The 26056-nt window shown below is 42.7% G+C and overlaps 1 protein-coding gene across 1 annotated transcript in view; it reads left to right on the plus strand.

Annotated features, from left to right (window-relative positions):
* Nucleotides 1-26056, plus strand: part of TENM1 (teneurin transmembrane protein 1) — a gene marked incomplete at its 5' end in the record, with an annotated part of 66247 nt that overhangs the window by 15790 nt on the left and 24401 nt on the right. The window contains 2 exons of the mRNA XM_010290255.1: nucleotides 4993-5147; nucleotides 24261-24627. Coding sequence (XP_010288557.1) covers nucleotides 4993-5147; nucleotides 24261-24627 — 522 coding nt within the window. The remainder of the gene's footprint in view (nucleotides 1-4992; nucleotides 5148-24260; nucleotides 24628-26056) is intronic.

Below are 26056 nucleotides of genomic sequence, written 5' to 3' on the forward strand. Positions count from 1 at the left end.
AAAACAGTTACAAACAGCAAAACTTTTTCTGCAGAGACTTTCTAGTGATGATACTTCGTAGCCATGTGTGATTGCACTAGCAGCAGTTCATTTTTAATGTTAGTTAACAGAGTTTAAATGGTACTGATTAAAAGACCTCTAAGTGTTATAAATGTTGTTCCAAGATGTCTGCACATAAATCTACTGGAGACAGATGTTCATAAGAGCTACTGTTTTACATTCAGGTAAAAAAAATCTAGTCCTGTGTAAGACAGTCCCAGTGATTAAATATGAACTACAGTCAGTCCTTCAGTACAGGCACGGTACTCAAAACCAGATTGTGGTTAGCCCTGAGTCAAAGAACGAGACTAAATCCTTGCACAAGTTGATTTTGTCCTTACTCAGACATCAGTCTTTAATGAGGAATCTCATATCCAAGCAAGGCAAGTCTTTTTGTGCCAGACAGTGTCATTTGGGCATATAATTTAGTGCTATGGTTCCTTAAAAAGGCAAAACCAGGCAGAGAGCCTAATGCAAACATCTCGTTCTCAGTGCAAAGAAAAGGTACCAAAAAACCCCCCTTTTTTACTCACTCGTAGAGTGAGCAGTATTCCTACTTGCACTCAGTGCAGTTCATTACACTCAGCATGTGCATGTTCCCTCTCCAAGTTCCTCAGTGATTAAAGCACAATTGAAGTGCTGCATGTGATTTGATTCTGCATTACATTGTACGTCAGAAAAGGATTAAAAATAAGCTCTTGGAGTACAGATTATGTGAAACATCATGCAAGATGTGACAGGAGCATTAATGACTCCAACTCTAATAATGAATAAATTGGGACAGTTTAGCCACAGATCTGCATTTTGTTTTTCAATGGATCCAGTATTAGGCTATTTGTCAACAAGACTGAAATGCACAAGTAATTTTTTCAAATGGGTAAAGTTATGTTGTTCCAGTATACAGAGTAAGCACTGGAAACAGTGGTCTGTTGTTGAACATATATACACTGGTACTTGAAGAAACTGGCTTATTAGGAAGTACCGGGAATTTATTACCTTTAGTATAAATACTGAAGACATGAGTATTTTTAATGCCATCACACTGGCATATGTACTTCCCTTGCAGATAGATTGCCTTTCTGCAATGGCTGGAGAGCAAGAAGTACACTGTTAATGTCAAAGGATCTTCGGTTTTCTTATATAGTCAGTGTTTGAAATCCATACAGCAACACAGCTGAGTAGCTTTATTTCATTGCAGCATAATTTTTGATTTTTTTTTTTTTAATGGATGGTTTGCAGCCAACACAGCCATCTGTTCACAGGGAAATTGCATAAAACAGAAGATGCGCTTGCTCTGGTGATAGATCCTGGCCTCGTGTTATCCGCGGCATGGATCCGATCCAGGGCTGCGTTGCCCAGATGAGAAGCCTAGCTCCTCGCTTACCATGCGGCACCATCCCTCTGCAAAGGCGGACTGAGACACAACACATGTGCTATAGTTCCCACCCACATCGGGTTTCTCTTCTGAGCCCGTGAACCACACTGGAAGGCAAATCATATCCCATCCACGAGGCAGTATCAGTAAGGTTAAGCACACCCCCAGCAATCACAGCTGCATGCACACCACCGGTCACATGCAGCGGTCCTTGCTCCTCACACCTTCCCCACCACGGCAGTCCAGCATGGCTTTTTCTTCTCAAAAGGAGCCTTGAAGAGACTCTCAAAGTAGTAGGAGGCTGGGACTGAAGAAACTTTTGTCCCCAACCTTCACACATCCCTGAAGAAAAAACCCTAGAACAATTTCCTAGCAGCTTTTCCATTTACTAATAATCCCTCGGCATGCGTCAGCGTCGCACCATAAAGCTGATCGGAGCAGGACCGAGCCCAGGCAGGAGGATGGGAACCCCTGAGCATCCCAGCAGGACATACATCAGAGCCCAGCTCCACCTGCTCTGTGGCCCCAAACCATGGTAGCAGAGTCAACACAGCCCTTCCCTTTTTCTGAAGAGAAGATTCATCCATGTACAGACTAAACTGCGGATCATGACTCGGGCCTTTGGGAACTACCATCACGAAAACCTCCGCAGACTCCTGCTCCGCCACAGAGGGTGCAGTCCTCTCAGTGTGGTTTGCTCTGTCAGCTTCTGTCATGCGCGCTCCCTCAGGATAACATTTGGAAAAACCTCATCAGAGTTAGATATTAATTGTTCATATGGTCTTTAATAACCAGGCAGGATTTCTTTTTGCTTCAGGTGGGAGTTTTAGGGTGGATTTTTAGTAGCTCAGTTGTATCAAAAGAGACCTTGCAGTTTGCTTCACACACCAAGCCTTTGTTTCCGAAGCGGCGGCCGGCCCTCGGCGCCAGCCCTGCGGCCACCCCCAGTTCTAGCCTTTTGCACACACAAGTCTCTTCGGTGCCAAGTCTCTTCGGCATGCGTGAGGGACAGACAGAGGCATTCTCTCCCAAAAACGGGAACACACAGGTCACCCTCCCAACATCAAACCGTTTTGCGTCTCAGATGTACCCTTTTACCTCAGCTCTCCTTCAAACCTTCAGCCTTAGAATTGGACCTCTCGGAAGCAAACAGCTGTGAACTTGCCAGTCATGCTGTCGTTTCCAAAAGCACCGTCACTCTCTAAAGAGTAATGGTTCTCTGGGGGAGCCAGTACCAAGGGGGCACGAGCCACAAGCTCACAGGCCAGCAGGGAGACAGGCCCTAAGATGGCTGCTCTTCCTTTAGCCTTTTTATAACCTCACAGATTTCCCCCCCATCCAGTCCCCCAGGTGATTTCAATCCCCCAGATGACATCCATCCTGGAGAATGGGATGTTTCAGTGATCAGCCATTTCACGTAACGAAGTGACGTAGCCTAACCCCGTACCCTGCAGCACTTCATAAGTCTGTGGACATTTTTTGCCCTGGATGGAGAAGGTGACAGGATGGTGAATACCCCTCTTCTAATGGTGGTTGACAGCCGGATGAATACACTGAATTGACAATTTAAAGAACTAATTTCAGCTACCAACACTCCGCCGATAGATAGCCTGAAAGCTGGACGTAGTAGGAGCACGAGATGCTGAAGTTAACCACCGTGGCCTTTAGGTTTTTTTGGGGTGACACCCTCAGACTTTTGCAAGGTGCTTAAACGTCACCTGCGGTGAGGAGCCACCTCTGGGCGGGAACTGGGCGGTGGGGGCCATGATGGCAGGGTGCCATCACGGTGCCACAGGGTGAAAGCCTGTCCCCTGCGAGGCCTTCGCAGCCTCGCTCAGGTCAGCCTGCTCCGGCAGAGGGGAGAGCCGAGCCCTCGCTAACCTCCTGGCCACCACAGAAAAACTGGCATGGACGTTATTCCTGCTTTCTGTTAGAAAAGAAGCGGCCCTGGGCGGTTTGTCTGGGTGTTAACACTGTAAGGGAAAGCATATTGCACTCAAGTGCGGATGTAACTCAATCCCCAGGCGTTACCAGCTGCAAGGTACGGATTCACTTAGGGGCCGGGGGGACTGTGCCCCCATCTCCCAGCCCCATGGGAGATGGATGTTCCCCATCAGGGCCGCCTGGTCCTGCCCCTGCCCCCCAGACTGCTTGCTCTGCCTTGCCCCCCGGCTACAACTGCTCCTATATATTTAAAGAAATTAAATTAAGTATAAGGAAATGGGGCTGAGAGGTGAGGGAATTCAGTTTGGGGTTTTTTTTTCTTTTTTAATGGTGTGTGGAATTGCTGTGTGAGATCCTAACGGGCGTGCAGACAGGTGTTTTGGAAACTCGGAGTACATGCAGCCTTCAGTTGTGCTAAATGCAGGGGACAAAAATCAAGAACCGTATAAGCCACTGTCCAAACCATCTGTTCAAGTCCTCTGCCTTTCATTTCTGTGTAGCAGAACATAAATTCATTATTAAAATAGCTTGGCTGTGCACAGCAGCTGCTATAATTGCAAAGTTATGCAACTTTAAATGGGAAATTATGAAGTAGTTTAAAGCAAAAAATCGAGCGGTTTTGGTAGAAAGGATTTCACGAACCTAACATGAATAGAAGTGCTTTTCTAGCTATATTTTTAACATTTCAGGGAAAAAGATCTTACTTACCATTCATGCAATATAGAAAAGTCTAACAAATCGAATGCAGGAAGAACTGGGGCGAAAGCGTTGGACCGAGGCAGACCAGGGACAGCCATGAGTTGTGACATGAGTTGTGACGCTGCTGGTGGAAGGCAGCAAGCCCTCCGTTCCGCAGTTTCCCCACTGAAATGCAGAAGACCGTGACCTTTCCTTTCGCGTAGCCCTCGCATTTGTTTCCGGCTCCATCCCTCCTGTGCGGTGCAGCGCACTGGTGCTTGAGCTATTGCAGATCCAGAAGCGGGAGAACGTTTTCTAGCTGTTGTCGTGAGGCTGGTTGCAGTACGTGACCATCGCCTTGGGCAGCACTGCACTGCAATACATTCTGCAGCACAGATACTCCTCCTGCCTGCTTTGCACCGTTTGTATGTTCAGCCCAGATCACAACAGAAGTCTCTCTCACTTTCTGTGGGCGCTTCTTCCTTGCTCAGATGCTCTGCTAATTCAGACAGTAGAGTAGCAAAAAAAAATTCCTTCTGGGTGAGAATTAAGAAAGTGAAAATGAAGAAAAATCAACTTGTAAGGTAAGTTGTTATAAAAAATAGTCTTGTCCCACTCTGTGATGGACGTGAAGCAAAGTTACCGAAGACCCTAATTCTATGTGTATAGAATTAAATTACAAGCAAAGTCTCTGCTGTTTTGTCCTGTTTCTTCCTCATATCTTCCCTTTTTCTCTGTAAGTCAAAGACAGCCTGATTTATGGGTATGATCTTCCCGTATACAATTTATATATAAGCCTCAAATAGGCAACAGGTAGGAAAAAAAAAAAAAAGTCATACTTTTTTTAATCAGCAGGTTTTCAGAGTCCAAGAGGAGAGGACACGTTTTAAGCTTATACTTTTTAATCTAGATAATGTCAGTACTAACACTCTTTTTTACCCTTTCCCTTCGTCCAGGTATCACTGTAGATAAGCACGGATTTATTTACTTTGTTGACGGCACCATGATTCGGAAAATTGATGAGAACGGCGTGATCACAACAATAATAGGTTCGAATGGCCTCACATCAACCCAGCCATTGAGCTGTGACTCTGGAATGGACATCACTCAGGTAGACGCCTGGTTTTCATGTGTTGTCACTTTTCTACACATTGTGGAGACAGATAACTTAGTTTCTTGTACAAGGGTTATATATCAGAATATGCTGGATGAATCAGGTAATTCTGGACTGCACAGTGTGGAGTGGATCTTCTGTTCACATGGTTATTTTAAGGTGTGCCATATAAATGCAAAACTATACACCTGATTTTTTTCCAGGACGTGACATATAAATGTGTAGAGGGACTTATATAAAAAGTACATAATGCTTTAGAAACTTGCTCGCTACTCTGAGATGTATCTTCTAAGGAGTTTATCAGATGTTGAGAGTACCCTCTTTTAGTCCAGCACAGACTGATTTGCTTGAACTACTAAATGGAAAAAATACATATTCTGTTTACATCTAAGTCTGTTCTAAATCATGGAGGAGCATTACAGTAAGTAATTACACAATAGTAATTTTGCAGTGAAGTGGTATTGCAGTGAAGCTACTGCATTTCAATACGTTTCTCAAAGTGCTTTTCAGTTCTTCTTTCAAGACCAGTGTAAAAGAAATTTGACTAAAAGACACTTACCAAAAATCTCTAGTTTATGCTAAAAAAGATACATAGATAAACATGAAGAAACATAAATGGTACCCTTGACTAGTCAGTGAGACACACTTAGAGATAGCACAGGGAAGGGATTGGCCTTTGCCAGTAAACACTTGGATTAATCAATCAGCTTCAAAACGGGGGAAAAGCTGTCCTTGAAAAAAATCTTGAGGCATTCAAGTAACATACTAAAGTTATATTATGGGCTGTGTAAGCTAATAACTAGGATCCAGTTAATTTTGCATTTCATTTTCCCTCTGCCCTTGTCTCAGTCCTTCCTAATTGGAAAGTCACAGTTAAAATACACTGCGCAAGAATGGTAAGAGCTTGCTCCTTGTTTCTAAGTAGACTTTGAGTAATAGCAGATGACTATAGTCTTGTATTCACATACACGAAGAATGTGGAGTCAATGTTTTGAGTGGTTCTTACCAAATTTCCCAGGGATAAATGATGGAATGTAATGCTGCTGTCACAGAAGCACTCAGGGATTTTGTTACTAGAGTCAAAACAGAAAAATGTGTCCTTGTTCCATTTCACCTTTCACTGCACCTTAAGTATTTGCAGACGTGGGGAGGGGAACCCCAGCTTCCCTGTTCCCAGTTCTGGGATGGACAGGCCTTTGTATCATCTCTGGGCCAGCAGACACGTAATTATTCCATGTAGAGCAGCATAGGGTCAGCTGGCTTAGCTGTGCTAAACCCAAGCTTAAACTAGCCTAGTAATTGTCTTAAGATCATATGGCTTCAGGGCACCTTGGCTTCTGCTCTGGCACCTCTTCTTGCAGGATAGCCAGTCCTGCAGATGATGAGCAGGAACCCACTGCAGCAAGCAGTGCTCCTCAGCTGGAGGCACTGACTCTCCGCTCCGTTGCTACATACCAGCTGGCAGGAGCAATGCTTGATGGAACTTGAAGCTGACTGAAGCACATTTGCTTGCTTCTTGGATACATATAACAACTGCCTGGGGCATCAATAACCAGATTAGAGATCTCTGAGGTGCAGGGAACGGTGCCAGGTGCAACATCTGCTCCCTGCCTTCTCCTTGTGAGCTGCATCTCAGGCTGTACAAATAATTGCTTTACTGGCCATATAATGTGTGGCTGTGTATTTATGTTCAAATTTTTGCTCATTTTGCTCAGTGACAAAATGTCTCACTAGATCTGAAATGGTGAGTTTTGATCGTTTTCGATTCCTTTTAAAAAATAAAAATACATTTTAGTAAATAAGTTGCAGCAGGGGGGCTGGCGAATGCAGAAATAAAATTATTTTTTAAATTAAAATTAAATTTAAAAGGTGAACTTTTGGGGCTGAAATTAAATACGCCAAATTTGTAAGTAGATTTAAATAGCCCTAAAATCCTATTTTTTGGTAGGTTGGCTACTTGCCAGAAGCAGGTTCAGTTTATCTTACTCTACTACATAGTTCCAATGCCATGGAGAAAGGGCTTCTGAAAAATTGTAGATAAGAAAAAGCATGTCATAGGACAAATTCTTCTTCATATTGCTCTCAGGACATCAGCATTCAGCTCAGGTAGTGCCTTCTTTTCATAGAAACAGAAATAAACTTTTTTTTCCCCTGAAAAATCCAGGTGCTTCCATGCTGCAGCACCTACGGGAAGCTATTGCTGCACATTTTTCAAAATTTTGCAAATGTTCAGCATTTTGGGAAATCGAGATCTATTCCTATCATATAGATTGAAATAATCTTCAGATAAATTGTGAATGCATGCCAGTAAATATTCTAAACAACATAATAAATGATGACATACTAAAGTATCCCTAAAAAGTGGCCAGTCTCATTTTCTAAAGTCTAAGTATAGTAATACTTAAATTTCTGTCACTGTTAAGTGAAGTCACATTGTGGACAATCTGCAGTACAGATGTACATATAGCTTTTGGAAGTATTTCTTGTTTGGAGGATTTGTTTTGTGAGGGTTTAAGTGAATCTACTTCTTGAAATTTTTCACAAAGTCCATACTTCTGAGTTTTTTCACATACACAGTAAAACATAGCCATGAAATAAATGCCAGGAATGCATGTTCTGAAGAGAAACTGTATCAAATTTGCTCATCTTCTAAAATTGTTGCTGATAACCAGAAAACTCTATGAAATAATCATATCCCCTTGAAGTCAAGCATGTTAATCTGAAATGATATCAACGAAAATACAGGAATGATATTTTCACTTAGTAAGAAACAATTGCATATCCTTGCAAGACTGCTGAGTTTATTCCAGACTGGCATATACATAAATGAAAAATGAATTTGGCCCATCTCCACTTAAATTGTTTTTTGGCTAAATTACAAATGGCATTTACATCAAGAGAATGTGGGTTGCTCACAAATTGTGCATTTAGAGGGACTTATGAAATAGGTTAATAAAATCAATTCTCAAAGCTAAATTTGTTCTGACAATAAAATCAACGACTTGCTCAAAATCAATATTTCTTGATTTACCAAAGTACAAAAAAGTACTCTTGAAGTAAACACTTGAATAACTGCCCATTGCGAAAACAACCATAAATGACAAGCTTTCACTTTAAAACATTCACTTTAATAAATGAGTTGATTATGAAAGGGTTTAATCATTTATTCCAATATCAGTTTTGATGGAAACACTTCTTATTAATCATTCTGTGTTTGTTATTCACCACCTTCTCATTCTTAAGCATAGTATTCTGCATTCATAACAAGGGGAGGGAAGGACAGCTGGGGTTGAAAGATTATATGTTGTGGCAAATAAACCACCAAGCTCTGACTAATTACTTCGATCTCATACTTCACTGTGAAGATGTTAATCTGAATTTAGAAGGAAAAGGACATTCAGTTGAGGTGTTTATATGATACGCCAGCGTTCGCAGTACTGTTTCAGCATGTACAAAACTTGGATGACTTTTCTTCTCAGCACAGATTATTTTAGTGTTCTTCAATTAGTTAACAAAGAGCAAATCTAAAGAAAACGGCTATTCACACCTAGGTTTATGAATATATATGTGTATATACTCAACACTGGTGCCAGGATTTTAGCAGACACCTACATTAAAATCAGTTATTCCAGTATCTTTCATTCTGATAGAGGTGGTCATATTTTTTGAAAATGCTGCCTCGGAAACCCTGAATACTGGAACATGAGCTAAATTTTAAAGGCAAAATGATTTTCAAGAATATCAAAAGGTGGTGTTGGTCTTCACATCTTCTGCGATTTTTAATATTCACCACAGTAATCTACAGCGCCCAGAATCTGAATGCTGGACTTTCCAGTTGGGTGCCCCTGCTGCTCAATCCTTGGCTTCTTCTAGGTCTGGTTCCCAATCTTCATTTGTTCTTTGGAAGCTGGTTTTTTTGTAGGTTAATTAAAAGTTTCATAAACCCATGTTGAACTTTTGCATCTGAGCTGGAGGCCCCATGGATTGAGCTACGTGAACTCCCAGCTGTACGGTCTACTGAATAAATCTGAATGCTGGACTTTCCAGTTGGGTGCCCCTGCTGCTCAATCCTTGGCTTCTTCTAGGTCTGGTTCCCAATCTTCATTTGTTCTTTGAAAGCTGTTTTGTTGTAGGTTAATTAAATGTTTCATAAACCCATGTTGAACTTTTGCATCTGAGCTGGAGGCCCCATGGATTGAGCTACGTGAACTCCCAGCTGTACGGTCTACTGAATACCTCCTCCTGCCAAATTGAAGCCCAGCTGAAGAGAACAGAATTACCCGCTACATCTCACCCCCTCCCCATACCCTTTGCATAGGAAGACTGTGTAGGTACTGTAAATCAGGGGCATAAGTTTTGGTCTAAAATACTCCTACTGAGTTCTCGACTTGCTGCACTGCTGACTGCTTTCTGAACTTGCACCGGCTGTGGGCTGGCCGGGGAGACCACCCCGCAAGCAGGACCTGTGGCCGGGCCTCCTGGCCACAAGCCGCAACAGAAGTGCCAAGGGAAGAGACTGGGATGGAGAGCGAAAGACGGAAAAAGAGGGGATCATCATTCTGTTTCACTGCCTGCTGAATCTGGGATTGATCCTGGTCTAGATCAGAGGCATCTCTAGGTTGCTCTGTTTCTCAAATGTGCACACTCTCGTAGTGTTTGCTGCATCCCTAGGGTATACAGAAATTTTTTAGCCTGGTTATTGGTAGCAAATGAGAGCACATATTGTGGATATGTCTGTCTGTCAGTGTTCTCTTCCTCACAACAAATCAAAATTTTGTGCCAATTTCGAACAAATTTGTAGAGGAACACCAGCCTTCACAGCAAGTAAATTCCTACACATTCCATAAAAAATTTAATCCAGTTGGAGGAGAGAGCCCTGAAGTGCCCTTTCAAAAGGAAATATCGCAGCATGAGTTTTCTTTTATTAAACTCCAGAGGTTCCACTCAGGATCTAATAAATGCTCCATTGACAGGAAAAGCTTCATTTGGTGCTTGGATCTTATTAAACTCCCAAGTCAGTCAGCCATGAGACGGAAGTCCTTAGGAAACCAGACTTCATTAGATCCAGTGTTCATAGAAGTTATATTGACGTTGTGGGAGGTTTTGTGTGAAAGTAAAAACACTTCAGCTCAGCTTGAGTGATAAGCTTCGCTTCTCTTCTGCCTCCGTTGCTGTGGTGAAAGCCAAGGGGAGAATTAGCAGATATTTCTACCATCTTGCAATTTCCTCCTGCATCTTTCCTCCCATGAGAAATATGTGGGCTGAATTTCCACCACTCTGAACCTCGAGTCATTTATATCTGTAGTAGTGGTAGCAGTTAGTATTTGGGATTGTTTAAACCAATCTTGAGCACAGTCCCTGCAAATACAGAGACCAAACATTTGCAAGGCAGCAGAAAATGAATCCCAAGAGCTGTCTCTTAGCCTGTAACCATGGCCTTGCTCTCTTGCTGATGTCAGTCCCGCTAGGCATGAGCCTGTGCCAAAGCAATAGCTCTGGCCTGATTGATGGTGTTAATAACTGTCACCGCTGTGTTCCAAAATGAAAGGTCTGGTTTGAAGACTTTTTCTTGACATTTGCACTTCATCAGCCTTTGTTCAGCAGTTCTCCATGTGAGGGAACCATCTATATTGTGTTGCTTCACATAAACTCCAGTGACACTGCAAAATGCTTTGCTCCCTTATGAAAATGTGGCAGTGTTACTTACATAGGCAATTTGCTTGCATAGGTCAAATTAAAAGGCAGATTTCTAGAAGAGGTTTTAAAGGCAACCCATACATGGCAAGAATGCCATGTCCTGCACAGCCTACTTGGAATGATGGAGGAGAGGGGAGAGAGCAACAAGTAATGCTGTTGATGAACTACTTGAAATAATGAAGTGAGAGACAGAATGCTGGAAAGCATGAGTAAAGATGAGCAGAATTGCTTGAAAATGTAGTATATATCTCAAAAATGCAAATGCTGACATTGCTCCCGCAGTCACAAGTGCTGCAGGCGCTCCCCACCGGCAGCTGCACGGGCACAATATGCTTCAGTGGCATTGTGGAAGCCTTTTGAGCAGAACAAAAAGCTCCCAGGACATGCTGACCTCACTTGAAAGCAGCAATGAGGGTCTGCTCATTGGAGCAAGCACAGCCTGAACAGAACTTTCACTGGGTACGTTTGGAGGCAGGAAAGGAAAATGTGAAAGACAAAAATATGATGTGATGAATGGGTGAGAAACAGGGGGAGCGAGCTGCCGGCATAAAAAACAAATTGATTCTAGGCTGAAGTACTTGTAAGCCAGGTTCAGAGTAGGGTATCACAAAGCAACTGCAGGATTACGTGGAACCTATTAATTAATTAGTATTGCAGGTCGGAGGAAGACCCACTATCCCTTTAGGTGTTTCTCTACATACCCAACGGTATATACTGCATTCTTGTAAAAGTAAAATGCTTTTTCACTGGCTTTTTTAACATTATATGCGTACTATTCTAATTGGTCAGAGAGAGAGCTGCCTGCCATCAGAAAGCAACAACTTTGTTTGCGCTGTAGCTAAGTATTGCAAAACTACCTCTGCTATTGATTTACTTTTAGGCCTCTGCCTGTGTGAGGCTTTTGATAATACTGTTCTAGTTACGTGTAATTAAAGTTTCATAAATATTCCAAATCTCTGAACTGTGTTTTTCAGCGCTTTGCAGAAATAAGTTTTATGTGTATTTGTGAAATCGCCGAACAAAAAGCACACAAAGCAGAAATGACAACTTATAGGCCCTTTAATTTTAGTTTGTGGTCTTCCCTTACAGAAGGCTTTCAGAGCTTTTTTCTTTTTAGAAAAGATCTTTATTATTATTTTTTTCTATGTTTCGCTGCATGAAGGAGCCCAGAAAAGCTGGTATTTTTTTCCAGTGTAAAGTTGTCTTACTCTCTGGTTCTTTTTACTCTGCTGCTTAACTTAATGTTCTTTCTTCTCTGGCTTTGCTGGAGTACCAGAGAAGCTAACTAGAGTGCAAGTCATCATCCCAGCGAAATCAGCAACTGGTTTGCCACCGACTTCAGTGGAACTGGGGCTTCTCGCTGGGTGCTTTTCCAAACTTAATTGAAAGGGTAGTGAGTGGCGAGTGTGTAGCGAGGAGCAACTGTATCCTAAGAGAATGTATGTGTTTCTGAAAAATAGACCAAAACAGGTAATGGACAGAGCCTTTACTGAGGCAGTTTCAAACCTTTTCAAAAACGAGCCACTCGCCTCAATTAATTGTTAGTCTTTGGAAACCATAAGCCTATACAAAATTGTTCCAACCATAATAGCATATGCAGGAACAAGCATCACTAGTATTTCTTTGAGGCAAAACCAAGCTGAAAGCCTTTTTAAAAAAGGATCTTCAGGTAGAAGATAAAATAATCTTTTCCCAGGGGTAGAGGAGAGGTTAAGTAGCCTTTCTCTAACAGGAACTGAGAGAAAAGAGGCTCATAGGATTAGGAGCTCAGGTGGAAAAAAGTCTGTTGAGAGCTCATGAATCAAACTGGTAGGTGTATAATGTGATTTTTAGAATATCAAACCAAAAGCAGGATGGTTTCATCACAGCTAATTTATATTCTAATCAAATTATTCTATCACTGAATTTGAAATATTAGTCATAGAAGCGAGATAGCGTGTGATGAAGTCACACTGCAGGTTCTTCCTTAAAGCCCAAGTGCTCTTATTATCTTGGTCACCTGCAACACAGCAATTTGTTTCAATTGTCGGCCATAAATAATGCACTACTGAGTAAAAGACTCTGTGCATTTTAATCAACTCTTCCAGCGATTGCATCCTTTTCTTTTGATTGTTGAGGCAGGGGTGTTAGATTCTTGATGGTGGAATGAAGGAGACCTGACAGACCTCTGCTCATGACTTTTCTCTTACTTTTTCTATACAGAGCCAGATTTAAATTTGTTTTTTAATCACGTGTTTCTAATGAGAAATTGCAAGAAGGAAGAATCTTCTGTAAGAATTGGATGGCTGGCAAGAAGACAGGAGCGCAGCCCCGAGTCTGGGTGCTCTCAGGCGCACCTCTGCGACTAACAGAAGCCTCCACACTCACCAAATGCTGCCTGCGCGTGCACAAAGCTCCCATACATACCCACCCAGCAACACCGGCACATCCAAGCTGCCCTGCCACCCCCGGGCTTCCTCCAGCTGCCCACCGTCCTCGCCTGGCCGAGGCTCTGGCACACTGCGCAGCTCCCCGAGCACCTGATCCCCTTTTAGCTCTCTGGGGAAGGGGCTCCCAGCCGAGAAGCCTGGTTCCTTTTGAGGCTCTAATGTCAGTCTTTCCCAAACAGCCAACTTACCTGGTTGCTTCACTTCTTATTCTTCGTGCGCAAGCAGGCTTTGATTCTCTCTCTCGTATGAATATGGTTGCAGTAGGCTGGAGGCTAGCTGGTGAGTTATTTGTGGCAGAGGCCTTCTACCTGCTGCGCTGAATTAGGCTGCTGAAACTGTTCAGCGCAGCTTCGCCAGACTGGCGGCAGTCTGCGAGGGGTTGAGATGCATCAGTGACTACATCTGACTTTTTTCATCTGTTGAGGAGACATAGTGGGCAAAATGTATGCAAGAAGGATATATATACACACACAGATAATGTATACCTATCTATAACTATGTCTATATACTTACATATATATGTGGTTTCTACCTATACTGCAGAGCTACCATAAGAAATGGGGTAGTGAAAGCTGGTCCCTGACATCCTGGAGTCCAAGCCCCAAGGACATCTGCTGAGAAGGGAATGTCGATGGTGGTGGGAGCATGCAGAGGCAGGCTGAGCAGACAATGCCCCTCCTTTTCTTTTAATTCAGTTGTTCATCCACATCCACCAATAACAATGCCTGCCTGTGATTTAAGAAATATCTGCTTTGATGAAGGCAAATCCTACATTAGCCATTTTTTTTAAGATTTTCAGGGCTGGTACTTTGTGTGTGTTGCTCTCCTCCTCTCACCCACCAACCCTCCACGCATCTATGGGATAGGGGACCTCCCACACATGTAACAGCGTCTGGGTGTTATAAAGTGAATAACTGTAATAATTGAGCTTTGCATGGGGCTGGCTTTTCCACCTCTATTCCAAGTCTTTCGCATTGCCCGGTGTATTCTGGTTTGGGCATTTGGAAGTGTTGCACGGCGTTAGGGGGAGGGAGACCAAATGGGCTGGCACAAATCTGGAGTTTGAGTACAGGGCAGGTTTGAGGCCAGCAGTCACCAGAGCTCGTGGCGTCCTTCCTGCAGAGATGTCGCACGCTGCTGGGATGGAAACTGTCGCATTGACTAGGTCGGAGGAAGATTGTCCTACATCTTGGAGGAGTGAGGGCTGGTCTTTGGACTCCTGGTCCGTCTTCACAACAGCACACAGATCAGGAGAAAGCTTACAGAATTCAAGGCATAAAACCAGTGTAAGTGAAAAAAGCGATATAGGCATTTGATTCTATTGTCAGGTCACTGAAGCTTTACATAGCTGCAAACTGCCACATTTGAAAGCTGTAAAAGAAAGTGTGGGTATGGTTGTGTGACTGAAAGCATTGCACTGCAATAACCAGCAGAAAGGGAGTCAAAAAATCCAGCACAGTGATACTTCTGGCCTGGAAATTGCTCCAGGTGCTAAGGGGAACCGGAAAGTCTGCAGATCCTGTCAAAACAACACTGTAATAATAACAGCTTAGAAAGGGCAGGGCTTTGAAGCATGTCAGCACGAGGGAGCTCTACAGGGTGTTGTTCCCTGGCTGCCTGGGTACTTCTCAGGTCTCAAAACTGGTTGTAAACAAAGACTGAAAAGGTTTTAGTACCAGGAAGTGTCGCTTTGGCGGTATTAGTGATACCTCCAGTATTATTATTAGGACTAAGTTTGCCCTGAGTTATGCTTACAAGCTGCTGAAGTCAAACGAAAGTGAGCTGCGACAGCCACAGAAGGTAACGTGGCAGGAGCCGCAGCCTGGGCAACGACAGCTAAGAATGCCCGATTTCCCCTCTGCATGATGCCGTGTTTGCTTCGGCATCTTTTCTACCCTTGTTTCTGCCAAGGAAAAAAAAAATGAAAAGACACTGTGTCAGCAGAGGAGAAAAGAATGCAAATGTCAAGACAGAAATTGGTTCTATCCATTTGTGGCATGCCATACAGAAGTTGCATTTATAGCTGTGCTTTATGAAGCTCAGGCTACAGAGAGAGGCACAAACGGAATGAGAGAGAGCACCGTTTTATGCAGTATGTTACACTGACAATAACACTCCCATTTACAAACAAATTAGCTAAAAATGTCTGAAGGACATTCAGCTTTTACAAACTGGGCCTCATCTCCTGCTGATAGATTCCTTTGGGATGGCGATGGCATGCAAAATGATACACTGCCTTAGAGAATAAATTTATGAAGTTTAGCAATGTAGGTCACATTGCAGGAAAATCATAAATGTCTGAACATCACTCAATAGCCATTCAATCAACTGCTCAAAGCAAAATGGGAAACTGAACAGCGTGTAGCTGTCTCTGGCGAGAACTGGGGAAAGTCATGATACGATGTAAAACCCTTCAGGTCCTCCATCCATATGTATTTCTTTTTTCTTCTATTTTTGTTGCCCGTTCGGAGTTATATTTCTTCGTCCATATCAATAGTGACAACAAAACCAGCGGGTTTTTTGCTATTACTATTGTGAACTATGTATATAAGTGTGTTGGGTGGCTCATGAAAGGTATGCCAAAAATTCGGGGAATCAGGAAAGGTCAAATGTTTGAAACTTGGTATGAGTAGCCTAGTCATGAGGAACTAATTTCATTGTGCAATGATTTTTGTATGCTGCCATCCAGAAGGATTTATAACTTAATGCTATTTGTTTCAGTCTTTTTTGATTTGTTTTGAAGGCATAAAGAAGAGAAGACTTTTTAAAAGGACGTTTCTAGATCTAGCACTGCCTAGAGATTTCTCTTGCTTTCTCGACCTAAAAGTTGCTGAGAGTCTGAAATCCAAAGATCTAGACCTTTGGTAGAGATGTCAAGAGCCTTTATGAAGACATCTAGCACCTTTGTAGATCTGGGGCCTTTCTAGATCCAGAGCTTTTCGGAGCTGGGGGAAGGGGTGGTGGGTGGGCATCCATAGCTTCCGGAGCACATCTAGAGACTCCCTAAGTCTTTTCCCTGGGATGGTTTGGAAGCCTTTTAGAGCTTTTTCGCAGAGCCTACCTAGCACTTCTCCAGAGCCCTTCTGCAGCCCTTTCTAGCTCAGCAGCCTTTTCTAGAGCCAGCTTTCTTATGGGCCCTTTCTGAATATAGAACTTTCCAGGGACCCCTTCTTAGGCCCTCCTGCATGTCCCTGTCCCTCATCCCTGTTTTTTTTTGTTGTTGTTTTGGAAAAGGCTTTGTAGAGCTTTCCTGAGCCCTTCTAGGTCTGGAGCCTTTCATACCTTTCTAGGTCTAGAGCTCAGCTACTGAAAATCAAAAACTTTATTTATCTACCTGATTAGGAACCCGTTGGAAACCTAATTTCAGGTGCACTTTTAAAATCTTTGTCTCGAACCTCTTTGGAAGGCAAGAAAAGCGAGTGCCTCTCCTTTTACATCCAGGTTGTATCCATCCCAGGCTTGAGCTAAATTATTTAGTTGAGTGGTATTTCTTGAATTTCACTTGAAAAATATTAGTCCTAAACTTTACCCGTGTAAGTTTTTTTGGCACAGTCTGATAACGCATATCCAAATATGCATCACAGCAGTAACTGATACTCTTGGCTGACGAGTGCCTGCTTACAGCCTCAGACTAGAATCAAACGCTCCCCAGTGCGTTTTCGTGCGCGTATCTAATCAATGTAAATACTTACACAGAAGGATTGCTGCATGGAATGCAGTTGTCTTGTTTGTTCTGCAAAATGCAAGATGCCTAATTTTTTTATTAGCTATTTGAAGTCTAACAGCAGTACGTGTTTGCTTTCAGTGCAGCAGGACAGCTAGTTAGATTACATTTATTTTGCTCACTTGAAATATCTATTGTGTAAATACTTGTGAAAAATTAGTTGCAGAAAATCATGTCCTGATAACAATTAATCCTGGTGCTAATTTCTGTAAAAGTGAGGGCTCAAGTTACTTCAGTTGCTTTTTCTGCCTAGAATTTTTTGTAATCATGTGAAAAAAAAATGTATAATTTAAAGATAAAAATCAAAATTTTCTATAGTTGTTTTGCTTTAGCTCTCTGCTACAGTTTAGTAAAGAATTAGTTCACTCTTAGAATGGATTCAAAATGGCTGTTACTATTGAATTGTGTATTGTTGTAGGAATTTGCCATAGAAGATTCCCTGCCATAAACATGAATTGCAGAATATCTATTTTTCCCATCCTTCCTTCTTTCACTTGCAGAAGTTGTGTTTGTGAGCTTAATGGTGCGACTCTTAAGGGAAAGCTTAAATCACAGAAGTGAATTTGCATTTTCTTGTGGAAGCTGTGGAGTTAGGATTTGTCCTGGTCCTTGCAGGACCGTGTTTTTGCAGCCCTGGTCCGGCCGAGGCGGCAGTTGTGGCTCCCGCGTGCCCGGCTGGCAACCTCCTGGCAGCGGCTCCTCATCCCTCGCTTCCCCCAGCCTCCCTTTCTGCCCAGCCCTGGCTGCCCTTAGGAGCAGTGCTGTTGTCAGAGACCGTTTCCTGGGCACAAAGCTGTAGGAAGTATTAATTTCAAGAATTTCATTTAGATCTTGATTTTGAGTTTGACTCGGGATTCAGGGCAGAGCCAGAGTATTTGGGTGATATGTTCACAGCGGCTAGCGTTGCTCAAAGGCAGGGCTTTTTCGCTTCTTTTGCTTGCTTCAGTTTTGGAAATTTCATTTCTATGTATCCTCTCTTCCTCTCAGTTTTCAGGCCAGATGCTTTTATGAACCTCAGTAGTAGTTGGAAGCAAAAGACAACAGAACAGACTAGCTCCAGCCTCCACTGTTCTCAAACAGCTTTTAATTAGTCTCAATTAAAGCATTTCACGATCTTCCTCCCACCTTTTCTGCATTGGCAGCACACTGGCTTTCTGTATCCAGAACTTCTGAGCCCAAAATGGAAAGATGAAGCCAAAACTAGTGAGAGATTTATTAAGATTTATGCAACCTTACTTTTGTGCCTCCTCGTCTGACAAGCGCGGGACCTGGAAGCGCAAGTCAGAAAGTGAGGCAAAATGGAAGCAGGCCTGTTGTTAGCTAGATTTCCACCTGGCCCCACTCCCTCCGTTTGGCCATGCAAATTAACTGCAACAGTATGTTTGGAGGACATCTATTCCCACTCCAGCACTGGAGGCGTGTTTGGGTTAGATTCAAATTTGTGGTCTATTTTGAGATATTTTAATTGAAGAGTCTAAGATTCCTCCTCTCAGAGGTACCAGCCCGCTCAAAATACTTTGTTAATTCCTTCTGAGCATTTAACAAAGTATTTCTTTCATAGCCTGTATAAACCATGGGCACCATGTTTAAACAGACTTAAACGGCTTAGGAATCTAGGTCCCATTGATTTTCATAGACAATGGGCTTATATGATTCTGGATAATATTCCCTCTATTATTAAATAAAGACAGTGTGAAACCTGTCCCCACAGAAATCAACTTTTCCTATCGATTTAGTAGACTCAAGATTCCTCATATGGTCTTTGAAGTTGTGAAGCAGAAAAAATCATAACAAAGAAATTATGAAAGAAGAAGAGAGCTGGAAAGCGAGAGCATAGCAAATCTTGTGGCAAACAGTGAAAACCATCGGGGTGGTGCTGTGCCTTCGTGTTCCCGCGCTGGGTCCCTCATCCGCTGGAAATAATTGACAGCAAAGGCAGGTTGCCGGGGGATTGCCCGAGCCGTGATGCTGGAGAACCGCCGGCCTCAGACCTCTGAGCTGCATCGGTAAATTGTGCCCCTGGTACTTGCCTGGCCCAGGGCAGAAAACGGCGGTCGTTAGGCTGCAAAACTCATTTATTCGGGTTTTTCACTGGGGGACGATGAACACAGAGAGCAACGTTTGTAAAGTTTAGAGCAGGGACTGCTACAGCTGAACTGCATAATTCTGAATTTTATAATACACAGCATAAGGAGCATCAGAAACAAAGGCTGCTCCAGCATGGAAGGAGGCTGTAATCCCACCGCGGGGAAGAGTTCCCCAATGTCAGACCGCAGGAGCCGAATTGCATCTCTGTGTGCCATTAAGAAAGGAGCTAAGCTGCTGAGAGGAGCTGACAGTGTCAGTGTCAACAAAAGAAAGAGCCCAGAAGTGAGAGCAAACTGACAGAAAATGATGAAAAAATATCTGTGGTTGTCAACTGTGAGAAAATAGAGAGAAATACATGTAGTGAGACATCCTGTAAAAGTTCAGGGAAGCAGAACCGGTCTCCTTCAGCCTTGTGAACTACCCGTTCGCTCCCGATGGACCGCTGTGCGAGTCCTTCCTCGGAGCCACTTGTCTCGCAGAAGGAAGGAAAAGAAGGGCTTGGGTGGGAGGAGAGAAAAATGCTGCTTATAAGGACGTGGTGGTGAGTAAAAGGGTTCGGCCTGGAAACAACAGCTGAAGTGTGTATAAAAAAGAGGAGATGAAAAAAGGAAGCGAGCAGCAAAAGAGAAATATGGAGGATGTTATGGTCAGGTCTGCAAATGCGTATCGTGGAGCTAAATAAAGCCAAAGGTAGCATAAACAGAAGCACCTGAAGCTGAGCCGTACAGAAACGAAGTAATCCATCAGTCAGGACTCTCAGAAAAATTTTGGCATGAATTTCATGCTACTACATGAAATTGATTCAAAATCCACGAGCAATGCATGGCAAGAAGTCCCTTTTTAGGGAATTATGCAGCCTTTTAATCAATGATAAATGAAACTTATCCCAGTGAAATTCACCTCCGCAACCAAACAGTTAAGCTCTTGAAACCTGCATCTGCACACAAGGATAAATTTTTCCCTCTTTTTACTTTTCCTTACTTTGATAGGAATGGTAGAATTTGTTTGATCTGATTTGTTTAAAATAGCACCAAAAATGCCACAGCCGTAAAATGTCATGCAAAATGTGCACCAAGTTTTAACCATATGGTCAAAACCAAAAGTGATGCAGTATTCTTCACAAACTAACACTTAAAATGTGTGTACGTGTGCGGGCGTGTATGTTTAAGAAGTGTACGAGTGCAGGCTCTCCTATCAGTGCTACTTTGCAAAAAACTCACCTTATGTGTTCAGTTGTAAAGCTTTGCTGTGGGAAAAACGTTTATATATTTCCAGACCAGATAGGTAGGTAGGTAGATAGTTACACAAGCACATGCATATTTTGCAAGAAAGAAAGGAAAAAAAAAACAAAACCACTCGGGTCTGAGAGCTATTTAACTGCCTGAATGTAGCTCTCCCGGTGAAAATTCATTTAAACTGAAGCCACCTTAGCACACTTTGTGTTTTCCAGAACAGTTGACATCAAAAAACATATTAGAAAGCCAGGCCAGTAGGTGTTAATTTTGCACTTCTCAAACCAGAGACTGATTATTAGATATAGCTGGAGCCTTTATCTTGACAGTTAAATGCTGAATTCCCAGAAAAGTTGACACGTTAATACTTACGTGCAAAAGGTCTCATTGCTCAAGGGTTCACTTGTTTCGGCAGTGATTTTCATTGCATATGCTCAGTCTCCAGTGAACCAAACCAGAATTGTCACCTGAAAATTTCAGTCTGTGAAGAATGTGAGGTGCTGACTGGTACTGAACCAACCTTGTCTGTCTGTTTATAATGGGATAATCGGCAATGCCATTTCTGTACGCTGCCCCAGCAAGTACGCATCAAATACAAGACAAAACACTTGCAATTGGCCCAGTTTTGAGTTACAAGAAAAATATTCATAAATGGGAGAGGTCTTTTTACAGGGGTTTATGAAGTTCTGCTTCAAATTGAGAAGTATATTAACTGATTTAATATTCTAATCCTAACTGAGGTTTTGCCTGGAAAAACTTTTTAATAGGCACAGTAATATCTGATGAGAATTAAAGTTCTTCTCTGTAATGTGTTTATTGGCTCTGAGTGAAGCACAGCGGATGGTTTGCGCTCAGAAACCTGCCGGAGGGCAGCTTGCTTTAAAAGAAAAGAAACAACCGGTGACTGTTCAAGGTAACAACGAACCTGAGGGTGCAGTTACACTTCGGTTTAAGCTGATTTAGGTGATTAGTTTTTCGCCAGCAAACTGTCCTGAACCTGCTCTCTGTAGGAGCACATAAACACTGGCCTTGCTGCTGGGGGCTGCACTGGGGGAAGGGATGGGGTGGGACTGCAGCAGCCCCAGCTTACACCAGTTTAAGATGCCTTGAAGTCTCATCCTGACAAGAACAGTGCAGATTTTTTCTAGATCTGTGAAATTCTCCTTCAGATTAGAATCCTCAAGGGTTTGTGTTTGTGTGTAAGCTTGCAGTGAGCAGCAGATGGTTTTTGTGCTGCAATCTCCAGACAGGTACATGCTAGTTTTAATATTTCACCTGGGATTAAACCATTAATACATCCATGACCACTTTAAACCCAGGAAGGAGAAGCTGTAGCCATGCCTTCAGTGAGCTTTGCAGAGCAGAGCGCTAGGCGATGGTTCTGGCGTACTAACCAAAATTGTTTCGATGTTCCCAACTAAAATTTTATTTATTTTTACCGTAATGCAGCTAGATTTACAGATGTGATCAGTATGAAAGCAAATGTGCTTGCAGTTAACAGCTGTTAAGACTAAGCTTTAGGCACATTTCTGCAAGTGAAATGGACAGTTGCATAAAAGATTATTCTATCTCAATAAACCAAATAAGCCTCAAATCAACCAGAGAAAAAGTTGTTTTGACCCAAACCAGTCCCTGTTTATCTGCAAGACACCAGGCATACCCGCACCGTGGGAGGAATTCAAATTATTCACTGGGCAAAGGCAGTGTGGCTGGTCCACAAAGGAAAACCAGCTATTAAGACATGGCAGATGCTATGCAGAGTCATTATGGCAAAAATAGATAGTTTCAGCCCAAAGTTTTTATCACTAATAATCTAGTTACGGTTAATCAAATATTATTTTTACAGCAGAGCGATCTGTGAAGGAGGCTGTTAAAGTTGAAGGTGTCTGTTTCCCATTAAAAATAAGCCATTTACTTCGATAGAGCAATCAAACGTTCTGCATTAAAGGTACATTGCAAATATGGTTTTTTCCACGTTTCCTGAAGACAGCCTTGTGGAGATTTTTATGCTAACTAAAGAGTTATTTGGTGTCCCAGTGAACTCTCAGTTGAAGCGTGAGCCCACAGCAGTGTGCAAACCAGCCCTAGCACAGCGGGTGGAATCTGGGCAGTCACACACACAGAAATCAGCACCTTTATAGGAGGAATCTGTTTCCAACTGTTTCACCACATTTATCATCATTTGGAAGGACTCTACCACCTGGTTCAGGAGAGATCTAGAACCCAACAGCATTAGTCTTAATGGCAGTTAATTCTGCTGTCTAGTAAAATGGACTGGGCACAAGGAGCAATTCGATTACTCCGTGAGCCGTCATAATTGTGTGGTGCACCACGTAACCACGCAGGCTGAGACACGGTAGCCGCAATGTCCTCACTTTATTAAAACATCGATTCTCAAAACAGCAATGTACTTCTGGAAATGAGATTATTCAGGAAACACTGATGCTTGAGAAAGGGAGAGACTTGGCCTCCAGCCTGGTTCCTGAGCTGACCCCAGGCGAGCAGGTGGTTTGCGATGGCCACACGCTCCACCATATGGTATTCCTCAGTGCTGAGCATTGTATTAGCATCTGCAGTCTCTAAATTCATAGATCTTTTAATTAGCACAGTGGAAAAATGAGGAAAACCAGCAACAACATCAGTAAATGAAATAATAGAAGCCTCTTGACATATAAAGCATATAAAACCGTTACATTTATCCTGGTATTTATTCTCTTCTGATGATTGAAATATGCAGTCCAGAAAAATTCAGATAAAAATTCAGTCCAAAAAAACTCACATAAAAGCAGCCATCTCTTCACAAAGGATAACAAGCAGAGCATCCTGAGGCAGACAAAAATAGGCTGTCTTGCAATCTCAGTGTCTCAGTTGTTCTCTGACCTTTCCATAGATAAGCTGCAGTCCAAATCCTCCACTGGCCATTAGCTGGGGAGAGGGACCGGTCTGCTCTGTTGTTTCCCAGTTCAGCCATCCTGCACTGCCTGTTGAGCTTTCTCAACAGGAGGAATTTGCAGCGCTGGCCAGTACGTGCTGCAATCAGCAGCCTGCATACTGGTTGTCTTTCAGGTTGACAGACTGCCCCGCCTTTAACCGGGAGCATGTTTAATTCCTCCGGATCCTGATGCAACAGGTAGCAGACAAGGGAGGTCATTCTCCTAGCATTTCCTCCAGCGTGGTTTGGAAAGTTTGCTTGGTTGGCACTCTCACCTGCATGGAAAAAGGCAAAAAGCTAACCTTAAGTATGAAGAATTCACTTAATCCATGCCTAAAATACTGAATTCCCAAAGCAAAATCATTATAATCAATTATGCTTCGCTGTTGTATCATGTGAAGTGTGATATACTGGTGTATTATTATGTTACAAAGAATTACGAGCTTGTATTTCTTATGGCATATAAGTCTTATTAACGTTTCTTGCTTAGTAAATAAATTGTGGAAATGTGTCGTGCTCTTCTAGTACATCATTTTCCTTTTGTACGAACAGTCAATTAAGTGTTAGGACATTGACAACCTCTAACTGTTTTCCACTGTGCCAGTGTTGACTGCAACCTTGAAACAATAACGTCCAGGCCTGGAAAATTTTCTGGCTGATGTTGCATGACATGAAGCGTGTGTTTGTATTTGCATGACTACATAGGTATAATAAAGTTCTCACCTTAATGGACTTGTGCAAATACCTCTCAGAGGGTGCTAAATTACTTTTCAAATCAAGTTTTGTTCCACGCTGGATCTGGACCGAAGAAAAGTGTGTATTTGTTGAAACTTCTTCTGCCAAACCCAATTAAAGGTACATACTAGAGAAGCAGTGCTGGGTGAATCCACCGAGTGCCTTGATGACATGGTGGTCAGAGGTGGTTGGATGAAGCTGCCTTACTGTCTTAATCATTCTTTTTTCTTTTTTTTCCCCTGCCTTCCCTTTAATTTTTTTTTTTTTTTCCAGGTGCGGTTAGAGTGGCCAACAGACCTCACAGTGAACCCTTTAGACAATTCACTATATGTCCTGGACAACAACATTGTCCTGCAGATCTCTGAGAACAGGCGTGTGCGAATTATTGCAGGGCGCCCCATTCACTGCCAGGTGCCAGGCATCGACCACTTCATCGTCAGCAAGGTGGCCATCCATTCCACCCTGGAGTCAGCCAGGGCAATCGCTGTGTCTCACAGCGGGATACTCTACATTGCAGAGACAGATGAAAGAAAAATCAACCGTATACAACAGGTCACAACTAACGGTGAGATCTCCATAATCGCTGGAGCCCCATCAGATTGTGACTGCAAGATCGATCCTAATTGTGACTGTTTTTCAGGTAAGGCGATGCTAGTTATTTCCTTATCTGTTGAGAGCCCCTGGCACAGCTGCAGATGAGCGAAGTGACAAGGGGAAGGAGAGATGAGCAATGATTCAGTTTCCTTGGAAAGCCGAAAACCTTATCAGCAGCTCTTTGTGGATTTAACCCACTGGCTGTAGAGATGCGAGTCTTCCAGTTGGCACTGGAGGACCCTCAGGGTGGTCTTAGCTTTTCCTCTTTTGAGACAGAGATTACACACTGTTCAAAATCAGCTCCAAGTCTGCCTTTCTGTGTCAGCTATGTTTGCCCGTGTTGAAGATGGTACCAGCCCCAGTGCAGATTGCTCCTAAATGCTACTGGGTCCCGCAGCCCTTCTCACCAAGAAGCGTACCAAGGTGTTTCATACCCAGTGAAAAACACTAGCTTATGCCTTCTTGTCTCTTGTGTCACACTGAACAACCGGTAAAACAATGCAAACACATCGTGTTCAGAATTTCTTCTCCTTTGTGTGTTTTCAACTGGAACAGCAAGTGCCAGGCCCGCACTGCACCACTGGACATTCTCAGCAATGCAGCTCCTCTCTCCTGCATGCATCAAAACAAAATTTCTTTTTCATAAAAACATATTTCATAATGGGACAAAGGACAGCATTCCCATGTACAGAGGTGTGCAGTATGTTGTCATCTTGTCATCTCTAAGAACCACGGTGTTCAGCTCCATAATGTCATCATAATTCTTAAGCCTCCCATTTCAAGTAAAAGGTTAATTACTGACAAGAAAACATTAAGTATGTCAAGAATGGAGGGAAAAAAATGTAAATGGTCTTCCAGAGAAGGTGGGTTGCTGACCCAGCGTTGTAATGATAATCAAAGCTTCATGTGCATTGCCAAGTGTGGCCAGCTTCAGTCACAGCTGTGGTAGACACGTGCTGAAAAGAATCCTGTTCAGGGTTCCTATTGAGCGAAACTGCCCCCAGTGCTGACAAATTAAAAACTGTGGCAAATCTAATGAATGCCAGTGCTGGATTGGTGAAAGGCAGGGTCAGAAGACCAACTGCTTTGTCTGTCTCCAAGGAAGCATAAGGTACGCTCAAAATCTCCACCAAATTTCATTTCTCAGTCAGGAGAAGGAGGGCAATACAAGCAGTAATGTGTTTTTCTCTTAAGAGCGAGGTTTAATATGCTTTCTTGCTAGTTACAGAAAATCCTGCTCATGTAAAGTCATTTTGATATGCATATACAACCCATGACAATGCAGATATCCTCCTCAAACCTTAAAATATACAAACCAAGTAAATTTTCAAGTGATACTGGAAGGGGTGGTTTCTTCAGGCCCTTTTTGGCTATTATTTTGTTTTCCTATAGTGTTGAGCTTTTAATAAGTATAAATTAATCTTTGCTTCAGTGTCATTTTAGTAGAATTACTGGGGGTTATTTTCTCTTTGTTT

Source organism: Phaethon lepturus, unplaced genomic scaffold (genome assembly GCF_000687285.1).
Source record: "Phaethon lepturus isolate BGI_N335 unplaced genomic scaffold, ASM68728v1 scaffold48320, whole genome shotgun sequence".
Taxonomy (NCBI): domain Eukaryota; kingdom Metazoa; phylum Chordata; class Aves; order Phaethontiformes; family Phaethontidae; genus Phaethon; species Phaethon lepturus.